At 39.9% G+C, this 23,279-nt stretch overlaps 1 protein-coding gene across 8 annotated transcripts in view; it reads right to left on the reverse strand.

The window, feature by feature from the left end:
• The window catches only part of QRICH1 (glutamine rich 1), a 53,946-nt gene that overhangs the window by 26,410 nt on the left and 4,257 nt on the right, over positions 1-23,279 (reverse strand). For all 8 annotated transcript variants that reach the window (XM_025884690.2, XM_073901179.1, XM_073901178.1 and 5 more), the window contains one exon: positions 16,851-17,180. In XM_025884690.2, the coding sequence (XP_025740475.1) occupies positions 16,851-17,159 (309 nt within the window). In that variant the 5' untranslated portion in view covers positions 17,160-17,180. The remainder of the gene's footprint in view (positions 1-16,850; positions 17,181-23,279) is intronic.

Here is a 23,279-nt window from a genome sequence, read left to right on the forward strand (position 1 = left end):
ATAAAAATTTAAAAATAAAAAAAAATCATACTACAGAAGTCATTAATAAGAAGATGAGTCAATTGATGCAGCAAACTTCTCTCTTGTCTTATTTTAAGAAACTGCAAGGGATGTCTGGGTGGCTCAGTTGGTTAAGCATCTGCTTTCGGCTCAGGTCATGATCCCACAGTCCTGGGATCGAGTCCTACATCGGGCTCCTTGCTCAGTGGGGAGCCTGCTTCTCCCTCTGCCTGCCGCTCCCCCTGCTTGTGCTCTCTCTCTCTGACAAATAAATAAAATCTTAAAAACTGCCACAGCCACTCCAACCTTCAGTAACCACCACCCTAATCAATCAGTAGTCATCAACATCAAGGAAAGACCCTCCACAAGCAAAAAGATTACAACTCACTCAAAGCTCATTGGATGGTTAACATATTTTTTAGCAATAAAGTAACTTTAAATTAAGTCATGTACATTCTTTTTTAAGACATAATGCTGTTGTTGTAATGTATGGTGATTAAGATAACATAATGATAATCATAAAAAAAAAAGACATAATGCTGTTGCACACTTAACAGACTATAGTGTGAATAACTTCTATCCAAACCAGGAAACCAGAAAATTCATTTGACTCACTTTATTGCGATATTCACTCTATTGCAGTAGTCTAGAACTGAATCTGCAATACCTTGGACGTATGCCTGTATTTGCCAAAACAAAAAATTTGTAAGAGTTGCATTTTTTACATTTTTGCAAAACTCTTTAATGGCTGACTTAATAGAAGACAGCTGGATTCTCATATCTGTTTCTACATTCAGTCTGTTGTGCACACATCACATGTGACCTCTAAAAATCTCCACTGGTACATTCATGAGAAAATAAGAGTGAAAAAGGCAAATAACATCTCAGTATTATAATAAAAACAGCTTTGACCTTAAGAGGCCCCGCAAGGGTACTGGAGACGACTGGTCCTGGACCACCCTTTAAGAACCACTGCCTGTGTGGCTCAGTTGGTTAAGCGAGGGACTCTTGATTTCGGCTCAGCTCATGATCTCAGGGTTTTGAGATCGAGCCCGGGTCAGGCTCTGTGTTCACTGGGAATGTGCTTGATATTCTCTCCCTTTCCTTCTATCCCTCCCCCTGTTCTGCACACATTCTCTCTAATAAATAAATAAATCTTTAAAAAAAAAAGGAACTGCTATAGATTTAAATACATAGTATATTTTATAATTGTTACTACTTGCTTAAAAACAAAATTTTAAAAATCTGGTTATTGGGGCACCTGGGTGGCTCAGTTGGTTAAGCCTCCAACTTTTGGTTTAGGCTCAGATCATGATCTCCTTGGCAGTGAGACTGAGCATACATCGGGCTCTGTGGTCAGCAGGGAGCTGACTTAAGTCTCCCCTTCTGCCCCTCCCCCCACTAGCACACTCTCCCTCAAATAAATCTTAAAAATAAATAAATGAAATAAAAATCTGGTTATTATCACTAAATCATAGCCCATATGTTTCGTAAGTTTACTGCATCTTTTTTCTTAAAGATTTATCTATTTTAAAGAGAGAGTGAGCAAGCATGCAAGGGTGGGGGGGAGGGGCAGAGGGAGAGAGAACCTCAAGCAGACTCCCCGCTGATCGAGGAGCCCCATGAGGGGCTTGATCCCATGACACTTGAGATCATGACCTGAGCCGAAACCAAGAGTTGGACACTTACCTGACTGAGCCACCCAGATGCCCCTACTGTGTATCTTTTGTTTTTTTCTTAGAAACCACTTATCAGGGGCGCCCGGGTGGCTCAGTTGTTAAGCATCTTCCTTTGGCTCAGGTCATGATCCCAGGGTCCTGGGATTGAGCCCCACGTCAGGCTCCCTGCCCAGCGGGAAGCCTGCTTCTCCCTCTCCCACTCCCCCTGCTTGTGTTCCCTCTCTCGCTGTGTCTCTCTCTGTCAAATAAATAAATAAAACCTTAAAAAAAAAGAAAAAGAAAAACCATTTATCAACATTCAAACTTCCAAAAGAAACAGAAACAAGTTATTACAAATGATATGGAATCAGAACTGGGGGGTGGGGGACACGACTACTCCTCACTCCAGAATAAACAAGTACAAATGATCTGATGCCATTTTAGATCCAAAGTAGTTAGAATTTAAAATTAGAGAAGAGTTCAGAGTTAAAGCATTTTGTAACACTTCTTTACCAATGTCAACATACTGAATAAGAAATCAAATATTATACATTCATAACCTTTATTCATAACTATCATAGGTCAATAAGAATTAAATGTTATTTTTATTACCTCCTAATTTTTTCATTTACATAAAAACTAAGTTTTTATCTGGCTAATCACTACTACATGGTCATAGTAATAATTTGGAAACTCAGCAAAATAAATATAAAAAATTAAATTTTACTCAAAAAGGAGGCAAAAGTGAAGTGAACTGAAAGAACTGATCAACTTTAAGAACTGATCAACTTTAAGTATTTCTTTGCAGTAAGAGAATTCCTAAAAGATTCCTCTTTAAAAAGAAAAAAAAGGGGGGGCGCTTGGGTGGCTCAGTTGGTTAAGCGACTGCCTTCAGCTCAGGTCATGATCCCAGGGTCCTGGGATGGAGTTCCACATCAGGCTCCCCCTGCTCTGTGGGAAGCCTGCTTCTTCCTCTCCCTCTGCCTGCCACTCCCATTGCTTGTGCTTTCTCTGTCAAATAAATAAATAATCTTAAAAAAAAAATGGGGAGTGGGAGGAAAAGACAAAAATCTAAGGTAGACACTCAGAAGCTGGTACTGTGATTCATCAGCTCTATGTTTCTTAACAGGTTTAGCTGTAATTTTCAAGGTTATAATAATACTTAGGTCAATTGTCTCAAAAGATAAAAACCAAACTGATTAATAACTAAACAAAAATATATATATTTATATTATTAAAAAGCATTTTGAAACTTAAGCCTATTTAAATTTAAGATGAAATTTAAAATGATTCTCAAGAGGTACAAAAGGAAAAAGATCATCTCTAAATCTAGCATATCCTAGAAAAGTTACATATCAAATAGGAGAGGGGGACACTTTTGGGGAAATGAATTTGGGTTTTCTGCTTCAAAAACCACTATTTCTCACCTATCAATATCTCATAAAAAATACAGTTTTAGTTCCCTTCACATTTAAATCCTTCAATCTTCTCATTCAGCTCCCCTCACCTTTTCCAGAGTTTTTTTGTTTGTTTTAAGATTTTATTTATTTTTTAAATAAATTTATTTCACAGAGAGACACAGTGAGAGAGGGAACACAAGCAGGGGGAGTGGGAGAGGCAGAAGCAGGCTTCCTGCCGGGCAGGGAGCCCAACGCAGGGCTCGATCCCAGGACCCTAGTAGGATCATGACCTGAGCCAAAGGCAGACGCTTACTGACTGAGCCACCCAGGCACCCCACCCCTTCCAAAGTTTTTAATTGCCTTTTTTTCCTGTTGTTCAGAAGAGACACTTAAGATAAACTGTATTTCTGGGCTCTTGCCCACATAATATGTATGGCACTACTACTTTCTTCTTGAGTATTTTTTTTTTTAAAGATTTTATTTATTTATTTGAGAGAGAGAATGAGATAGAGAGAGAGCATGAGAGGGGAGAGGGTCAGAGGGAGAAGCAGACTCCCCGCTGAGCAGGGAGCCCGATGTGGGACTCGATCCCGGGACTCTAGGATCATGACCTGAGCCGAAGGCAGTCGCTTAACCAACTGAGCCACCCAGGCGCCCCTCTTCTTGAGTATTCTTTGTATGTCAACCTGAGCAGACCACTTTCTGGCTCTTCTGTACAGCTACCACACTGCAGTTAGATCTCAGTTCTGAGCTGGTTTTGTTTTTTCTTTATTTATCATACTTCTTTCTTAGATTCTTTACTTCATTGAGCATATTACCAATTAAGTTTTTCAGAAAGTATGTCTGAATGTGATCTACAGAGCAGCACGTTCAGCATCAACCTGGAAATTTATTAGAAATGAAAATTCTCGGGGTGCCTGGGTGACTCAGTTGGTTAAGCATCTGCCTTCGGCTCAGGTCATGATCTTGGGGTCCTAGGATCGAGCCCCTCGTTGGACTCTAAGTTCAGTGGGGAGTCTGCTTCTCCCTCTCCCTCTGTCCCTCCCCCCGCTCTCTCTCTCATGCTCTCTTTTAAATAAAATCTTTTTTTAAAAAAATCTAAGATTTTTTTTTTTAAAAAGATTTTATTTATTTGATAAAGAGAGCAGCAGAGGAAGAGGGAGAAGCCGACTCCCCACTGAGCAGGGAGCCCTGTGCGGGATTCGATCCCGGGACCCTGGGATCATGACCTGAGCCGAAGGCAGACACTTGGCGGAATGAGCCACCCAGGCACCCCCAATAAACAAAATGAAAGAAAGAAAGAAAGAAAGAAAAGAAAGAAAAGAAAGAAAAGAAAGAAAGGAAAGAAAAGAAAGAAAGAAATGAAAATTCTCTGAAAATGAAAACGTTATGTCAGAGATATCTATACCCCAATGTTCACGCATTATTTAAACTAAACAAGACATGAAAATGGTTGAAGTGTCTGTCAATGGATGAAGAAGTTATGAAATACATAAAAAATGGGCTACTATTCAGCCATAAAAAAGAAAGAAATTCTGACATTTGTGAAACACAGATGGGACAACGGGGGCTTTATGCTAATAATAAGTCAGACAAAAATACTACATGATCTCATATATATGGAATCTAAAAAGCAGAACAAACTCAGAAAAAGAGATCAGATTTGTGATTACTAAAAGCAGTGGGTACGGGGAAGAGGAAGAACTGGATGAATGTGGTCAAAAGGTATAAACTCAGAGTTTTAAGACACACAAGTGCTAGGGATATAATGTACAACAGGATGACTGTTGCTAATACTGCTACATGGTATAGAGAAAAGTTGTTAGGAGAGTAAATCCTAAGGGTTCTGACACAAAGGAAAAAATTTCTTTTATCTTTTTTATCTATATGAGATGATGGAAGTTAACTAAACTTAATGTGATAATCATTTCATGATATATGTAAGTCAAATCATTAAGCTGTACACCTTAAACTTATACATGCTATATGTCAATTATATCAATAAAATTGGGGAAAAATGCAAATGTTCAGAACCGACCCCAGTCCTACCTACACTGAATCAGAATTCAGGGTGTGGGGTGAGGGAAGCAGCCACTCTCTTTTCCTTTTTAAGATTTATTTATTTGAGAAAGAGCGAGCTTGCACGCGTGCACACATGCTTAAGTGCAGGAGAGTGCACGTGTGAGCACGAGTGGGGGGGGTAGGAGCAGAGACTCTCAAGCAGACTCCCCACTGCACATGGAGCCAGGATAAGCCACCCAGGTGCCCCAGCCATTTTTCACTTTAAGAAACTCTCTAGGTGAGGGGCGTCTGGATGGCTAACATGGTTAAGCAGATGACTCTTGGTTTCTGCTCAGGTCATGGTCTCAGGATGGGGAGATTGACCTGTGTTGGGTTCTGTACTCAGCGGGGAGTCGGCTTCAGACTTCTCTCTCCTTCTGCCCCCCACCAGACTCTCTCTCTCTCTTTCTAAATAAATATCTTAAAACAAAACAAAACAAAACCCCTCCAGGTGATTCTAGTCACCTGGATAACCACTAGTCTAGAAATTTTATTGTCCCTGACTTATCAATGTTCTTCATTAGTTTGTAGAAGGATAATCTTTTCCTTTTTCCTCAGTGTCATTCAGAACCTAAGTAATTCAGAGCTTAACACAACATCTGGACTAAGTATTCCAACTAAGGAACAATGAGAAACCATGAACATGTATTACCCCTATTAGGAATCTTTTCTTCCAATCACTGAAACTAAAACAAACAAAACTGAAAAAAACATAGTATCATTTCTTGATTTTTTTTCCTTCTGGCTAAAGTGTAAAACCAATATTTCATTTAAAGGAGAACAGGGGCACCTGGGTGGCACAGTCAAGTCAGTTAAGTGGCCGACTCTTAGTTTCAGCCCAGGTCATGATCTCAGGGTTGTGAGATCAAGCCCGATGTTGTGTTTTGCGCTCAGTGCAGAGTCCGCTTGAGATTCTCTCTCCCTCTGCCCCTCCCCCTCTCTAAAATGAAAAAATAAATCTTAAAATAAATAAATGAGAATAAACTGAGTGTGTTGGGTCAATTTCCAAATTCCGCCTCATAAACAACTTTTAAAATTACTTTCTTATTTCCACAAGAAAGAATAAGCAATTCTTCTCTCACATTTCTCTGAAGCTGCACTGGTCCAATACCCATTACATGTAGTTAGCAATCACTTTTAATGTTCAAACTATAATGTGCTACAAGTACAAAAAACAACCAGATTTCAAAGATTTGTACCAAAGAGGAAAATAGTTTTAATATTATCCTGATTACATGTTGAAATATTAAATAAAATGCGATTTTAAAAAATCAGTTTCACTTTTTTTTTTACCCCCTTAAAAAAGAGACTACTAGAAAACTCATAACAACATATGTGGCTCATGTTCCATTTCATGTTCTGAGTCTCACTGAGAAGGGATGGTTGACAGTCCTCAGCGTGGTAGAACAACACCACACTAGGTAAGGAATCACACACATAGGAACCTACCTGCACCATTTAACAACTAGTCTAGCAAAAATTTAGGGACCTTGGTAGAATTTCTCTGTTCAAATAACACTCCTCTGAAAATGGTAAAGTCTTTACCCAAGTATTAAACATTTACCAAACTCTTATACAAATGAACTTAGAAATATGGTAAGGGAAGAGATTTAAATGTGAGTAAAAGGTTGGACATGAAGGGCCAGAGAAAGGAGCAATAAAATGGTTCACTAACCCAAAGTGCTGATCAGGATCCCAATCAGCCTACAATGTGCCAGTGAGAGAGTAGCTGACTGTAGTCCCGTGTCTGGCTGCAAACCCATGTTTGCAGAATACATCATCATTTGAGTGCTGCCTCTCCAAGGCAGAAGCCAGAATCACTCTCCGAACCTCTCCTGCAGCTCAAGTGCAGGCATGTGACCAAAGCTTCCCAAATTAGACACGCTGCATGAAATTTGACTCAGAAGGGAGCAACATGAGGCAGCAAGAACCACAACCTCCATTTTCTGGTGAGAGTGGAGGAATGTGGCAAAAATGGAGCAGGATGGCATAGATCCCAACGAGACTGTGGTAGAGCAAGGACCTGTGCCCAGGGGTGTGGCAGAAAGTCTCTGCCAGAGCAGGCCAGCAAAGTGACAGCAAAGTGACCTGAGTCCTGCTCCTGGCTGCACAGTCTCCAAGACCCACTCTCTGGCCCTACCATAAATTCCTTGAGCTAACTACTATCCCTTAGTCAATTTTTTTAGACAATTTCTTCTGAATAAACTGGAGGTATGAGGGGGAATATCTAATATGTGTAACTAAAAACCAATACCCATATGGATACAGAAAATATCACACCAATTGAAAACTTTAAAATAGCATTTACACTGGGAGAGGATTTGTACCAAATGTTCAGAGGAGTTATGAGAGATTTGAATTGCATCTGTAACAGTTAATGTATTAAAAGAAAAAAAAGGATGGGGCGCCTGGGTAGCTCAGCTGGTTAAGCATCTGACTCTTGAGCTCAGCTCAGGTCTTGATCTCAGGGTCTTGAGTTCAAGCCCCATGATGGGCTCCACACTGGGCCCTACTTAAAAAAAGAAAAAGGGAATAAAAATGGCACTACCAACAATGTGGGAATACTTGTTTATAAATGTTTGGGTACTTTTCAAATATCTGAAAAGCAACTGAGGCCCAAGGCAGGAATGGCACTAAAGAGGAGAAGAGAAAGAAGAAAACAGTAGCAACTATTATTTATTTATTGAAGGATTACTATGTGCCAGGCAATGTGTTTAGGACTTAATATTTTATATAATCCTCAAAGTAACTACAACATAAATTCTTTTATTTTCATGATGTAGATAAGGAAATGGACTCTGTGGTTAAATCACTTGCCTAAGATGACATATCTAAAGTTGAAGAGGCAGACAAAACTCCTGTTTGTCTCAGAGCCAAGTATAGTTTTTGATTAACTCTTTCTCACTCTTAGTAATTCCACACTATGATGAGGGGTTAGGGACCATCCAGCATGGGGGAAATGTTAAACAGCAAGAAGAAAAAGAGGAAGAGGGACAAAAGTTGAAATGACATATGAGAGAGAGTTGCATTTTGAGCCAGTGAAGCCTTGAGATCTTTACTTCTAACAACAAAAGCAGCAAGTGATGAGAGGTCCCCTTCCCCCAAAGTATCCTTCACTTACTGAGGCCAGATTGACCAACTAGCCTTGTGTGAAGCCTCAGTTCCTGCCCTGTAGAAGGGCAGAGAAGAAACAAGCAATTTTATGGGTGCTAAGTGAAACCCAACCCCTGGGATTCACCATCAGAAGGCCTTCTCTCTGGCACATGCATTTAACTCCATGTGCATGCTTTAGAAAGCACCCAACTCAAGAGGGTTCTTGAAAGGGAAGTTCCAGATGAATCCCCTTTACCCAGCTCAGGCTGACCTACCAGGAACAGAAAACTTGGGCCTTTCCTAGTACTGTATGCACTGTCAAGGCATTTACATGGCAGCTCTTGTTTTTACCTTTAGAAGGTACCTCCTTATCTTAACTAGATGTATGACACTGTGATATAATAAAAATTATGTATTTTGTTTTCTCTGGTTCCTGGCCAGAGCTCCTAAAACCTTTGTAATTTCATAAGCAATAAAAATGCTAGGTGCAGGGCGCCTGGGTGGCTCAGTTGGTTAAGCGACTGCCTTCGGCTCAGGTCATGATCCTGGAGTCCCGGGATCGAGTCCCGTGTCGGGCTCCCTGCTCAGCAGGGAGTCTGCTTCTCCCTCTGACCCTCTTCCCTCTTGTGCTGTCTCTCATTCTCTCTCAAATAAAAAAAAAAAAAAAAAAAAAAAAGCTAGGTGCATCTTGTGTCCTAATGAGGCAACTCTTGGTGGGCTCCTCGATGAGGCTGGTCACTGGAAAGACCAAGCCATGATTAGAAGCTTGGTACTTTCAGCCACACACTGTTCTCTGGAAGAGGGGCTAGAATTGAGTTACTAATGGATTATACCTATGTGATGTAGCCTCCATAAAAATCCCAGAAATATAAGGTTCAGGGAACTAGTGTGTTGGTGAACACACTCACATGCCAGGAATGTGGTGCACCCCAACTCCATATGGACAGAGGCTCCTGTATGTCTTTATCTGGCTGTTCATCTGTATTTTCTATCATATCATTTATTATACAACATACCAGTAAATGTGTTTCCTTGAGTTCTGTGAGTTGTTCTAACAAATTATGAAACCTGAGGAGGGGGAGTGGGAACCCCAATTGATAGCTGGTCAATCAGAAGTACAGGTGATATCCTGGGACTTGATTGGTATATGAGCTGGAGGGCAGTCTTGTGGGACTGACCCCTTAACTTGTGGGACCTGACACTAACTCCAAGTAGACAGTGTCAACTGAATTGTAGGACAGTTAGCTGATGTCAGAGAATTGGTCAATGTGGGAAAAAACCCACACATTTGGTGGCCTGAAGTGTGACTGTGTTAGTAGTAGAGAGTAAAGGAACACAGTGAGACTTACTCAGCTACTTTTGTGATTAACCTTTAACATGTACCTTTGTCTCCCACCAATTCACTAAAACTCTTCTAAGGATGTAATTACTGTGTCAAATCCAACAATGTATGTGCTGCTTCTAGGCTGGACAGATGAGGAAGTCTGACCGAGGAAACTATCCAAGGTGGTTAACAGTTTTTAAGAAGCAATCTAATTTTACCACAATAATAATAAAAAAAAAATCTAGGTTCCAAGATAGTAAACTGTTTTGAAATTTACAGCCTAGGTTCTCAAGACAGTAAATTGTTTTTGAAATTTTAAATAACATTAATATAGACATAATTTTTAATTCTTATCAAAAGGGTTAGGATGGGGCGCCTGGGTGGCTCAGTCGGTTAAGCAGCTGCCTTCGGCTCGGGTCGTGGTCCCAGGGTCCTAGGATCGAGCCCCGCATTGGGCTCCCTGCTCGGCGGGGAGCCTGCTTCTCCCTCTCCCTCTCCCTGCCTCTCTGCCTACTTGTTCTCTCTCTGTATCTCTCTGCCAAATAAATAAATAAAATCTTTAAAAATAAATAAAAAAAAAAGGGTTAGGTTGAGGGGCACCTGGGTGGCTCAGTTGGTTGAGCGTCTGCCTTCAGCTGAGGTCATGATCTCAGGGTCCTGGGATTGAGCACCATGTCGGGGTCTCTGCTCAGGAGGGGGTCTGCTTCTCTCTTTCATTCTCTCTCTATCAAATAAATAAAATCTTAAAAAAAAAAAAAGGGTTAGGTTGAGACACAATACAGCTGACCCTTGAACAACTTGGGTTTGAACTGCATGGGCCCACTTATAGGCAGGGTTTTTTTTTTTTGGTAAATGCAGTATTGTATTGAAAATGTATTTTCTTGGGGCACCTAGGTGGCTCAATCAGTTAAGTGTTCAGCTCAGGTCACGATTTCATGGGTCACGACAATTGAGCCATGCCCCACATCGGGCTCTGTGAAGTCCACTTGAGATTCTTTGCCTCAGCTCCCCACCCTCACATGCGCACGCATACTCTCTCAAATAAATAAAATCTTTAAAAAAAGAAAATGTATTTTCTCTTCCTTATGATTTGCTTTATAACATTTTTTCTCTAGATTATGAGAATATAGTATATAATACATACAACATACAAAATATGTCTAATTGACTGCTAATGTTGTCGGTAAGGCTTCCAGTCAACAGTAGGCTATTAAGTTTTTGGGGAGTGAAAATTACATGAAGAGGGACGCCTGGGTGGCTTAGTAGGTTAAGCGGCTGCCTTCGATTCAGGTCATGATGTGATCCCAGGGTCCTGCTCAGCAGGGAGCCTGCTTCTCCTTCTGCCTGCCACTCCCCCTGCTTGTGTACTCTCTCTCTCTCTCTGATAAATAAATAAATAAATATCTTAAAAAAAAAATTACATGAAGATTTCCAACTGTGCAGGGAGTCAGTATCCCTAACCCCACATTGTTCAAGAGTCAACTGTACTACATGGCAAGGAGTCTTTTAACCATGTGAATTGAGAAGGCAAGTCTGTTCAGACCTACATTTCAGTATGTACATATGTCACCTCTCTAGCCTCATCCACTCATTCAGTGCATCCATTCATTCAGTGCCTTTTTGTTTTTTTTTTTAAAGTACACTCCACGCCCAGCGTGGAGCCCGACATGGGGCTTGAACTCATGACCCTGAGACCAAGACCTGAGCTAAAATCAAGTCAGACATTTAACCAAACTGAGCTACCCAGGCACCCCAGGCTTTTTGCCATTTTTTTTTTAAATTAGCAGGCTCCCACCTTAGGGCTTTCTGATTTGGAATGCTCTTTCCTCAGATAACCACCATGGTTCATCTGCCAACACACTTTGGTCTTAACTCAATGTTAAGAGCACACTGGGGCTTATCTTGATCCCCCCATCTGCCTTTGTTTCACTCCTCTGCATTCATCACTATATAACAAGATTTTTCTTTTTCCTTTTTTTTTTTAAGATTTTATTTATTTATTCAATCGACAGAGACAGAGAGAGAGAGAGAGAGACAGCGTGAGGGGGAACACAAGTAGGGCGAGTGGAAGAGGGAGAAGCAGGCTTCCAGCTGAGCAGGGAGCCCGATGCGGGGCTCGATCCCAGAACCCTGGGATCATGACCTGAGCCGAAGGCAGTCACTTAACCAACTGAGCCACCCAGGCGCCCCTATAACAAGATTTTTCTTATGTACCATCTATCTCTTTCCAGCTATAATATTATGCTCCACAAGATCAAGGAGATTTCTGTCTTGTTCACCATTGTACCCAAGCATCTAGGGCAAAGGACTTTATACATAGAGACATAAGATGTCTGGGACAGGGAAGAAAAGGTTAAGAATCATTGCCCTACTAGTATCCAAAATCTATAAAGAACTTATCAAACTCAACATCCAAAGAACAAATGATCCAATCAAGAAATGGGCAGAAGACATGAACAGACATTTTTCCAAAGAAGACATCCAAACGGCCAACAGACACATGAAAAAGTGCTCAACATTGCTCGGCATCAGGGAAATCCAAATCTAAACCTCAATGAGATACCACCTCACACCAGTCAGAATGGCTAAAATGGACAAGTCAGGAAACATGTTGGCGGGGATGCAGAGAAAGGGGAACCCTCCTACACTGTTGGTGGGAATGCAAGCTGGAAAACAGTATGGAGGTTCCTCAGAAAGTTGAAAATAGAGCTACCCTACAACCCAGCAATTGTACTACTGGGTATTTACCCCAAAGAAACAAATGTAGTGATCCGAAGGGGTACATGCACCCCTATGTTTATAGCAGCAATGTCCACAATAGCCAAACTATGGAAAGAGCCCAGATGTCCACTGACAGACGAATGGATAAAGAAGATGCAGTATATATATACAATGGAATATTATGCAGCCATCAAAAGAAATGAAACCTTGCCTTTTGCAACAACATGGATGGAACTGGAGGGTATTATGCTGAGCAAAATAAGTCAATCAGAGGAAGGCATGTATCATATGATTTCACTGATATGAGGAATTCTTAATCTCAGGAAACAAACTGAGGGTTGCTGGAGGGATGGGGATGGGAGGGATGGGGTGGCTGGGTGATAGACATTGGGGAGGGTATGTGCTATGGTGAGAACTGTGGATTATGTAAGACTGTTGAATCACAGACCTGTACCTCTGAAACAAGTAATACATTATATGTTAAAAAAAAAAAAAAAAAAGAAAAAAAGAGGGAGGGGAAAAAGAAAGGGGGGGAAATCGGAGGGGGAGACAAACCATGAGAGACTATGGACTCTGAGAAACAAACTGAGGGTTCTAGAGGGGACGGGGGTGGGAGGATGGGTTACCATGGTGATGGGTATTAAAGAGGGCATGTACTGAATGGAGCACTGGGTGTTATACGCACACAATGAATCATGGAACACTACACCAAAAACTAATGATGTAATGTATTGTGATTAACATAATAAAAGAAAAAAAAAGAATCATTGAGCTATACCTACAAGTTCAAAGCAAAATATTCCCAAACAGCACTTTTGTTTCATCACAAAATTAGTTCATGTTTTCTTTTTTAAAGATTTATTTTTAGAGAGAGAGAGTGAGCACATGTGAGCAGGGGGAGAGGCAGAGTGAGAGAGAGAAGCAGACTCCCACTAAGTGGGGAGCCTAATGCAGAGCTTTGATCCCATAAACCTGAGACAATAACCTGAGCTGAAAATAAGAGTCAGATGCTCAACTGACTGAGACATCCAGGAGCCCCTCATGTTTACTTAAAAATTTAAGCCCAGAATGGAGCCTACTTAAAAATAAACAAACAAACAAAAATTCGAGCTCTCCTCCTTAGCACCCCACTCCTGAGCCAATTACTGTTTTGAACTTTACTACTATTTAAGGACCACTACATTCTACATGTTAAAAATCAGTGATACTAAACTGGTTTTGACACTCAGCAATCTGTTAAACATCCTACCCTGTCAAAAATACATAGATCTACCTCATTCTTCTGGCACATAGGACAATACACTACAATTGTACCATTTTTGCCATTTCCCTTACTGAGTGACTTGTTTCTAGTATTACTACTACTATTAGTGCAGCAGTGAATACCCCTATATACACATATATCTGTGAACACAAATGCAAGACCAAAGGTATGCACACTTAAACATTTGACAAGTATTACCAAAATCACTTCTAAGAAGTTACACTAATTTTTTTTTGCATTTTTTAAAAAAGAGTTTGTTTATTCATTTGAGAGAGTGAGCAAACGAAAGAACACAAGCGGCAGAGGGAGAGGGAGACGCAGGCTCTCCAATAAGCAGGAAGCCAGATGCAGGGCTTGATCCCAGGACCCTTGGATCATGACCTGAGCCAAAGACAGATGCTTAACTGACTGAGCCACCCAGGTGCCCCAAACTTACAAATTTATCCTCTCCATATCCTTGCTGTCCTGTGTGAAATCTTTATAAATGTTTTCCTATCTAATAAATGAAATATATTTCACTTTTAAAATTTATACTTCTATAATCACCAGTAGTATGAAATATCTGATATGCTTATGATCACCACCCGTGTTTCCTCTTCCATAAACTACTTATATCCTTTGTTCATTTTTTTTTACTAGATTACTTTTTTCTACTTTTAAGAGTTCTTTGTGTATTAGAAACACTATTTAGAAGCACAGGCTCCAGTTAAAACAGTTTGAGTGCAAACAGTATTTACTGATACAGGACTTGATCTCCCTATGCCTCATGTGCTATTTTTAGTTTCAAAAACTATTCTTTTGGGGCACCTGGGTGGCTCAGTTGGTTAAGCGGCTGCCTTCGGCTCAGGTCACGATCCCAGGGTCCTGGGATCGAGCCCCATGTCTGGCTCCCTGCTGGGCAGAGAGCCTGCTTCTCCCTCGCCCTCTGCCTGCTGCTCTGCCTACTTGTGCTCTCTTTCTCTATCAAATAAATAAATAAAATCTTAAAAAAAAAAAACAAAAAACTATCCTTTTAAACTGAATATAGAGAGACCTATAAAAGAGATCAAGAAACTGACGCGTGTATAATTTTGTGTTTTTTTTTTTTAAGTGGGCATGGAGCTAAGCGTTCAAGCTGGGCTTGAACTCACGACCCTGAGGATCAAGACCTGAGCTGAGATCAAGAGTTGGAGGCTTAACCAACTGAGCCACCCAGGCACCCCTGCATAATTTTGTAATTACAAGGCATGTATTTGATTCTGATGTCACTCAGAAAAAAAAAGTTTTTTTCAAAGTCTTATATAAAGTTGTATCTTCAGTCATATTATCTGGCTCATGATTTTGGTAGCTTTAGATTAACAATGTCAATTTTTGGGCGCCTGGGTGGCTCAGTCGTTAAGCGTCTGCCTTCGGCTCGGGTCATGATCCCAGAGTCCTGGGATTGAGTCCCACGTCGGGCTCCCTACTCAGCGGGAAGCCTGCTTCTCCCTCTGCCTGTCTCTGTCTCTTCCGAATAAATAAATAAAATCTTTAAAAAAGAAAATGTCAATTTTCATGTAAGTAACATTAATTAATATCAATTTAATCTTTATTTAAATTAAATCTACAAGCCAACTTGTAGAAAAATTAAATCCCTCTGGCTTAAGCCAGTAATTAATGAAAATATATTTGCTCTAAGAGTTTTCTGTTGTTTTTTTAAGTGAGAGAGAGAGAGCGCAAGTGGTGGGAGTGGCAGAGGGAAAGAAAGAATCTTAAGCAAGCTCCATGCTCAGTGCTTGTATCTCATGGATTTATTATTATATTTATATTTCTTCTTTTATTTACAGGGGTTTTGAGGAAAGAAGATGTTAATAGGTGACCTCAGTCAGCCATCTTAAACATAAAGTCTCAAACAACACTTTAGACTCAAATACCAAACCATTTTTTCCCTTTTATTTTTTTAAAGTGAACTCTATGCCCAGCATGAGGCTTGAACTCAAGACCCCAAGATCAAGAGTCGCATTGCATGCTCTACGGATTTAGCCAGTCGACGCCCATATCCCAAACCATTTTAATCTTAGGAAAAACGAAGTCCATGCTATAAGTAACAGCAGAATAATTTCTCAAACCAAAAAGTCAGCCTCCTCTTATCTACCTTTCCTGGACCCCTCCTTCCTTACAAAGAATGGAAAAAACAGGGGTGCCTGGGTGGCTCAGTTGGTTAAGTCTGCCTTCAGCTCAGGTCATGATCCCAGAGTCCTGGGATTGAGACCTGCATCATGCTCCCTGCTCAGCAAAAAGCCTGCTTCTCCCTCTCCCACTGCCTGCTGCTCCCCCTGCTTGTGCTGTGTCAAATAAATAAAATCTTTAAAAAAAAAAAAAAAAGGAAAAAACAGTGACTGCGTTTCTCCACGTGCCGAATGTTTTCTTGTCTATTATCTCATTCAGTCTCACTAAATTTAACAGCTGAAAAATCTAGGGCTGAAAAGATTTAAATCACGTCAACAAATAGGAGGTCAAGCCAGATTTAAAACCAGGAATCCTACTCCAGAGCCAAGGTCCTTCCAATATACCTGCCTGCATTCCTAAGAAGCAAAGAGGCCACAGTCTATCTCATCAGACACACCTCTCCACAGTCCTTGCCCGTCCGTGAGGTTCTACCCTTTCCAATTCTCTTGGTGGAAAAAGCAGTGAGGGCAGAATGAAACAGAATCACAATAGACAGGAGCAAGAAAGCAGCATTTGTAAATGGAGCATACTGTTAGTTTCATATAAGGAACCCCTAAAGCGGCACTTTTACCTTCTCAGCAAATGTACTAAGTTTCTCCTCTTTCTGTAAGCTCATTATCAATTAGCATTATTTCCTGAGGATTACAAATAGTAAATGCAGACCTAGAAATCTACAAGTGACCTAAGTCAGGGAACCACAAAACTAAATGAAGATCACTAAAATATATCATATCCATTTTAAAACAAGTTTCAAACGTCATGCTTTAATAATGAGCTAAGACGAGCCCCTCCTCTGCCCCTGATCTGTTCAGGGTGACATAGACAAAAGGGAACCTTCAGTTCCACACAGCTGTGTCACATCCAAATCCAGTCCCAGAAGACCGCTAATCCTATACTGTTCAATTCTCCAAAGCAAATGGCAAGTATCTGTAGTCTTTTTAGTTTATGATAGTCGCAAATATTTTTAGTCTGTACTATGCAAGCCTTTATGTTAAATAAAATGTTTTTTAAAATACCAGAGTACTCCCCTTTGTGAAAACAACCTCGGACATTTGTATATAAAATGTGATGTTCCTACTAACCAAAACCCTGATGGAAACAGAATCTGTTAAACAGAATGCACCTCAACATCTCCCTTTTACCTGAACCTGCTGTGGCTGCTGAACCTGAATCTGCTGTTCTTGTTGGGTTTGTGGCTGAACACTGGTGGTGACTGGACAGGCAAGTTCAAGCAAAGACCCAGCCACTTCGGTGCTGTCTGTGTAAATGCAGTTCCCACCCTGTTGGTACACCATGGTAGTGGTAGCTGTCTGCTGGAACTCCTGAAGGGCTTCCGGCCCCTTAGAGGCTAGCGAGTCCAGAAATTCCTTCATCCTGTGTTGCGGGACAGACCGCGCCTTTACTCGGATGTACTCTTCAAAGGAAATGGTGTTTTCCAGAGAATTATTCATATTGCAGAATCCTTAGGGTTCCTAGAAATAAAATAAATGTCAGAAGTCAAAATTATGCTACTGTTTTCATATTCTGAAATGCAGAGCAATCATGCTTGCAACAGAGTGGAATATTCAAGGCAGCTTTGTACATCTAGAATTCAAAATGAAGTTATTATACACCTTATTCTTTTTTTAGTTAACAGTGTCTAAAAATTGTTTCTATAAACATTTCTTAAATCAAACTATCACACTGGAAACAAAAAACAAAGGCATGCGTCACAGTACTGGATGAAACAGGCTGAAAACACACTCTCCACCCAGCACTAGGTCAATGCCATCTTCTCTGCAGAGCCAAGCACTGGACAGTAAAAGTCACATGCAAAACTACTCTGTGACCACCACAGAGAGGACTACTAAGGAAGCTAGAAGCAGGGATTCCTACTGACATGTTCAATTTCTGCGGCCAATGATGTCCTAAAGTGAAGAACACATATGCCATCTAGCTGTAGCAAGACCCTAGAGAAGGGGAATATATACCTCATCTCCCACCAGAAACACCAAAAATCCGTTTGCCATATGCTGCTCACATTGTTTTATAGCACAACTTACTGGTCAAAAGCATGGATTTTGGAGTTAGCCTGCCAGGGTCCAAATCCCAGCTTGATCTCTCCTTAGCGCTGAAACCCTGGACAAGTTAGTTAACCTTAGTTCTCTTGTGTATAAAATGGGGACAAAAGAATATCTACCATACAGAATTGACATAAAGGTTAAACATACGTAAAGTACTTAGAAGAGCATCCAACATAGACAGCACTATTTAAGTACTAACTAATATTATTAAAATTAGTTGGGGGAGGGAGTTGAATAGTGCTTTAAATTAACTAGGTCACTACTAAAATTCAGAAATCAATTCAGCAAGTTTTTCATTGTGGTATTTATCCTAAGAATTAACCTGCAGGGATAGACAGTAATTCTCAATTACCGGGGGGCAACCATGCAATCTATGGACTGCTGAGTGCCCTGCCACTGCTGCTTTCATACCATTCCCTCCCCTCTGGATCAGAACCACCTCCAGAACAAAAGCAGCAGCAGGATATGAGAGTCACACAAACCATGTGAACTTTTTTGCCAAAAAGGACTCTCCATCAATCACAAATGGAAAAGTGATTTGTTTCCTTGAGCCATCAAGGAAAGGCTAAAAGGGCATCAAGGCTAGAAATACCAGTCTCTCTTTCACTGCCCAGATGTTCTACCTTATGTTACAGACATAAGGCATATGGGTAATCATCTCATCTCTTCCACCTGACTCTAAACTCCTGGCAGACAAGACTGTGTCCCGAAACTCTCTGAATGGCTGACACACAGTAGGTACGTATATGTATATATGTGTATGTTGTATTTGCAATTGGATATAAAAAAAGAAGGATTATAGCTCTTTTGTCTCTGTAACATCTATAACTTACAACCATAAATGTTACCCTTTTTCTTGGTAAATGGTTAGTATATATCATGGGAAAAGAAACTATATATCCAGGACAAGTGTGAGACCAAAGAAAACATATGATCCTTACTGCTATTAAGTTACTAACACTGGCAACATTTCTGTGGGACACTGTAAGTATACTATACAAGTTAGATTTGGGCGCTTTCAAAGAGAACAGACCCAACAATACATCTTTTATAATGATGCATATAATATATTCTAAATATATTTCCCCATAAATAAAGAACAACACATATACTTTGTCCTGCCTAAAATCAAATCCTAGGCCACTACTCTCAGGAGAGCCTCTATTTCTCAGGAAACCCCAAGAACAATAAAGTGCAGAAAACAGCAAGTGCAGGTCAGGTGAGGGCAAGGTTAAAGCCTTTGCTGACAGCCTCTAATCTGAAATTAACTCGTCTGTCCCTTTCTCACTTCTCTTCTGACCATCTCCCTTCCTCAGTTCTCCCTTCTCTCTGCTGCTGGGGCATTCAGGTATCTTTTCTCAGAGTTGAAAATTAGGAGGTCTGTTATGAGACTTCGAAATTAAGCTCTCAATGATGTCCATGGCACAAATGAGTAAGACCACCACCAAGGCCAAGCACCTCATCCTTTTGTTACCTATTCAGAGAAGGACATTCCAGTGTAGGTGACCTATACTCACTCACTACACTGGTACAGAATGTGTCATATCTCCCCTCTGATAAGAGCATCATGACTGAGTGGAATTTCCTTCTGAAGAAGGCAGCTCTCATAATATAGCCCCAACAACATTACAAAATGCCTGACATGTGACTGACTCTAAATACCTAATCACACCTACAGTTCTGGTTCAGAAAGGAACAAAGGAGATATATATGAACATAATTGGTTCTCTACCATGCTGTTACATATTTCAGTTTTCCACCTCCATTATAAAAGAATGGCAGAGGTCAACTGAAACTTACATTTCCCCATATTTATTTTCTTCAACAATTAGTTGCATTCCCATAAAATACAGAGAGACTGCTTGAATTCTGAAGACTGTACTGGAATCATAGCTACTGTGTCAACGCAATTTTTTAAAAAAGTATGGAGAACCATGTAGCAAAACCTTTTTTTGTCTCAAATCTGGGAGAAAATAAATACAAACAAACACAAATATGCCCAAAAGTTACAAATTAGGTTTACAGAATCAGAAAACCTTCATACAAACGTTGTTTGATAAAGGCAGGCCCTAAATCTTCCTAGTGACTTATTTCCCCTCATTATTCCAAGTTTCAGTAATCAGGAAGCTTAAGCCTCATCTGAAGCCTGATATTAGATATAAAGGAAAACCACAACAACTTCTTTTTCTGGAAACAACTTTTCTTTAGTTTTCAGGGTAGAATTATAATCTAGTTTTCTGGTTTTTGTTTTGGTTGTGGAGGGAAAAGTACAAGTAACACACCCATTTTCTAAGAAAAAATATTCAAATAGTACAGAAAAATAATTTTAAAAAATCCACAAAAAAAACAAGAATACTTTCCTGATCTACCAATTTTAAACACTGACCTGTCCAAGGTAAGTTTAGGCCATTTAAATCATCCTCCTATCAACCCCTGCCAGTCACATTGTTATTTTTGCCATGATCACTTTCATAGCTTTAAACTTCTTGTAGACTTATTAAGTTTAGAGTATCTCTAAACTTCCTACTATGTAAAATAAGGAAACTAAAGTCCTGTATCCTCTATTTTTCATAAGTCTTTAGCGAAGGGAGTAGAGCTTCTAATTAATCAATAGTTTACAGCATTTTAGAATACAGCATTTCATACCAAACTAAACTCAGGACATTATTATCTTTTTTTTTAACCAAGGTTCCAAAGTGATAAAAACCATTCTGCTCCAAACAAATGCTACCTGTATTTCTAGAATAGGATCTTAAGATAAATCACTATAAGGGGGCACCTGGGTGGCTCAGTCGTTAAGCGTCGGCCTTCGGCTCAGGTCATGATCCCAGGGTCCTGGGATCAAGCCCCGTATCGGGCTCCCTGCTCTGCAGGAAGCCTACTTGTCTCTCCCTCTCTCCCCCTGCTTGTGTTCCCTCTCTTGCTGTCTCTCTGTCAGAAAATAAATTAAAAAATCTTAAAAAAAAAAAAAAAAAGAAGACATGGGCGCCTGGGTGGCTCAGATGGTTAAGCGTCTGCCTTCGGCGGGATCGAGTCCCGCATCGGGCTCCCTGCTCCTTGGGAGCCTGCTTCTCCCTCCGCTTCTCTCTCTCTCTCCCTCTGTCTCTCATGAATAAATAAATAAAATCTTTAAAAAAAAAAAAAAAAAGACAAATCACTGTAAGAAACTCTAGTCCAACTATAAATTTATTCCAAAAAGGACAAATAAGATGCATATTCAGCTCTCAGAAAGAATGGAATAAGGGGTGCCTGGGTGGCTCGGTCAGTTAAGTGTCCAACTCTTGATCTCAGCTCAGGTCAAGATCTCAGGGTCGTGAGTTCGAACCTCATGTTGGGCCCCATGGAGCCTACTCAAAAAATTAATTAAATTAAATTTTAAAAAGAAAGAATGGAATAAAAACTTGGGAATGTATCTGCTATGAAGTCTCAAAGTTCATTCTTTAAGATTTCATTAAAACAAAACAAAACACCAACAGTTTGAAGAAGGAAAATTCTATAAAACTTAGAAAATGTTGATAAAGGCTCCTCAACATATATTCTTCCTATTCTTCTTTGCGAAATATCTGAAACATCCTATGATAAAGACACCTTTTGTATTTTAAACAGTTTAGGCTACAAAGTATAAAAACCCTCTGCAGTGCTCCAAGCTTAGAGCCCACTGTAGTCAGTGGAGCTTCAAGCAGAAACCACAGCTTCCCAATTCCCATTGCTTTTTTTCTTTCACTAAGCCCCTAGGAGGTTCTCCATTGACTCTGCCTGTACAAGTCCAAAGAATCCTTTGAGAACCAATGAATCAGAGGAAGCTAAAAATATTAACCAATAATGGACTCAATGGAGAACCTAAAAAAATTTTTTTAAGATTTTATTTTTAAGTAATCTCTACACCCAAGGTGGGGCCAAACTCACAACCGAGAGATCAAGAGTTGCATGCTCTACTGACTGAGCCAGCCAGGCGCCCCTGGAGAACATAAAAATTTAATGGAAAAGGCCAATTTGAAAGAACATTCCAATGTGCCCATTTATACAGACTAAAACACACATGGCTTCATTTCTTGTCCTTTTAACCTGCTCACTTGGCAGTATCCACCAGACTGACACATCCCAATAATGAAAATACACTAAGTCAGCATTTGACCTGACACAAAAGTGCTGTTTAGAAGGGGTGGAGGGTGGAGGGAAAGCTTCAGAAATAATATTTAAATATTTTAGACCAGTGAGTTAAAAAAAAAAAAAAAAAAACACACAGAAAAATTAAGCAAATTCTCAATAGTGGTGATCATGGTTTCTTCCTTTGTTTTTATGCTCAGAAAAAGCCCTCCCTACCATAAAATCAGGTCGTGAATCACCTATTTTTTTTAACGTACAGTGTAATTTTTTAATACAATGCTTTGATCCATTTAAAATTTATTTTGCATAATGCGAGGTACAAGTCTAATTTTATTTTTTCCAAAGAGCAAACAACTCGTCCCTGTATCATTTATTGAATTATTGAAATTCCTTTGCCCACTGACTTGAAATGCCACTGTTATCATATACCAAATTCATATAAAGAAAGTCCATTCCTAAGCATTTACTGAGTGTTCTACAGATCTTTCCATTAACACAGTAGCAAAAAAAAAAAGAGAGAGAGAAATGTTAGTCTCTGGAAGATTCCTTGTCCCCTCAACACAAAGTTAATTTAAATTTTTAAATTTAACAACACAAATAAGTTATGTGTGAAAAGGGAACCAATACAATTGTATTTATATATCCCAGTATTGTTTATACGCCTAAGGAAAAAAAACGCAAAAAGACCTGCCAACAGTAGTTATGCCTTGGTGGTAGAATCACAGGACTTAAATTTCTTCCTGTTTAATACTCTCCTGTATTTTCCACAATTTGTATTAAATCAAAAAGATAATTAAAAATTAATCTTTTTACACAGTGATTATACCACAGTAATAGTAAAGACACAAACAGTTCTGGCTGATCATAGCATGATTTTTCCCTCAAAATCTGAAACTCTTAAAGACAAAATCATCAAGCACCAGAGCTTGCGTAATAATGAAGATTGTTAACTTCTTCAAGATGCTGCTCTCAAGAAACACAAGGGTGAGCCTTGGTAATGGAGAAATAGAGAAACTCTCTACCCACCCCAAAGAAGCAAGATTCTTAATTAGCTCCAAGTCAAAGACTTGGTGAGGAGCAGTAAATAAACTAATTAATTAAAATACTTCAGAAAAACATGAAGCTGAAGGGATAGTTGAATACTCCCAATTTCTGGGAGTCAAAAAGAGCCAGGAAAACACTTTGGGGTTCATTGGGGTAGGGGAGTCTGTAAACAAGCATTTGCTTCTGAATACTTTTAAGCATAGCTGCTTTGCAAAACAATAGACAAACCCCACACCAACAGACCTAGGAAATTTTCACTTGTATACACCTATTAATCACTAGTATCTCCCCTGTACCTTCTACTGGAGCTTAGCACAGTGTCTGACATAGATTTAGGCCCTCAATGTATTAAAGTTA

The sequence above is a fragment of the Callorhinus ursinus genome, unplaced genomic scaffold (assembly GCF_003265705.2).
Source record: "Callorhinus ursinus isolate GAN/ISIS: 27379988/994484 unplaced genomic scaffold, GSC_fseal_2.0 scaffold15, whole genome shotgun sequence".
NCBI lineage: Eukaryota > Metazoa > Chordata > Mammalia > Carnivora > Otariidae > Callorhinus > Callorhinus ursinus.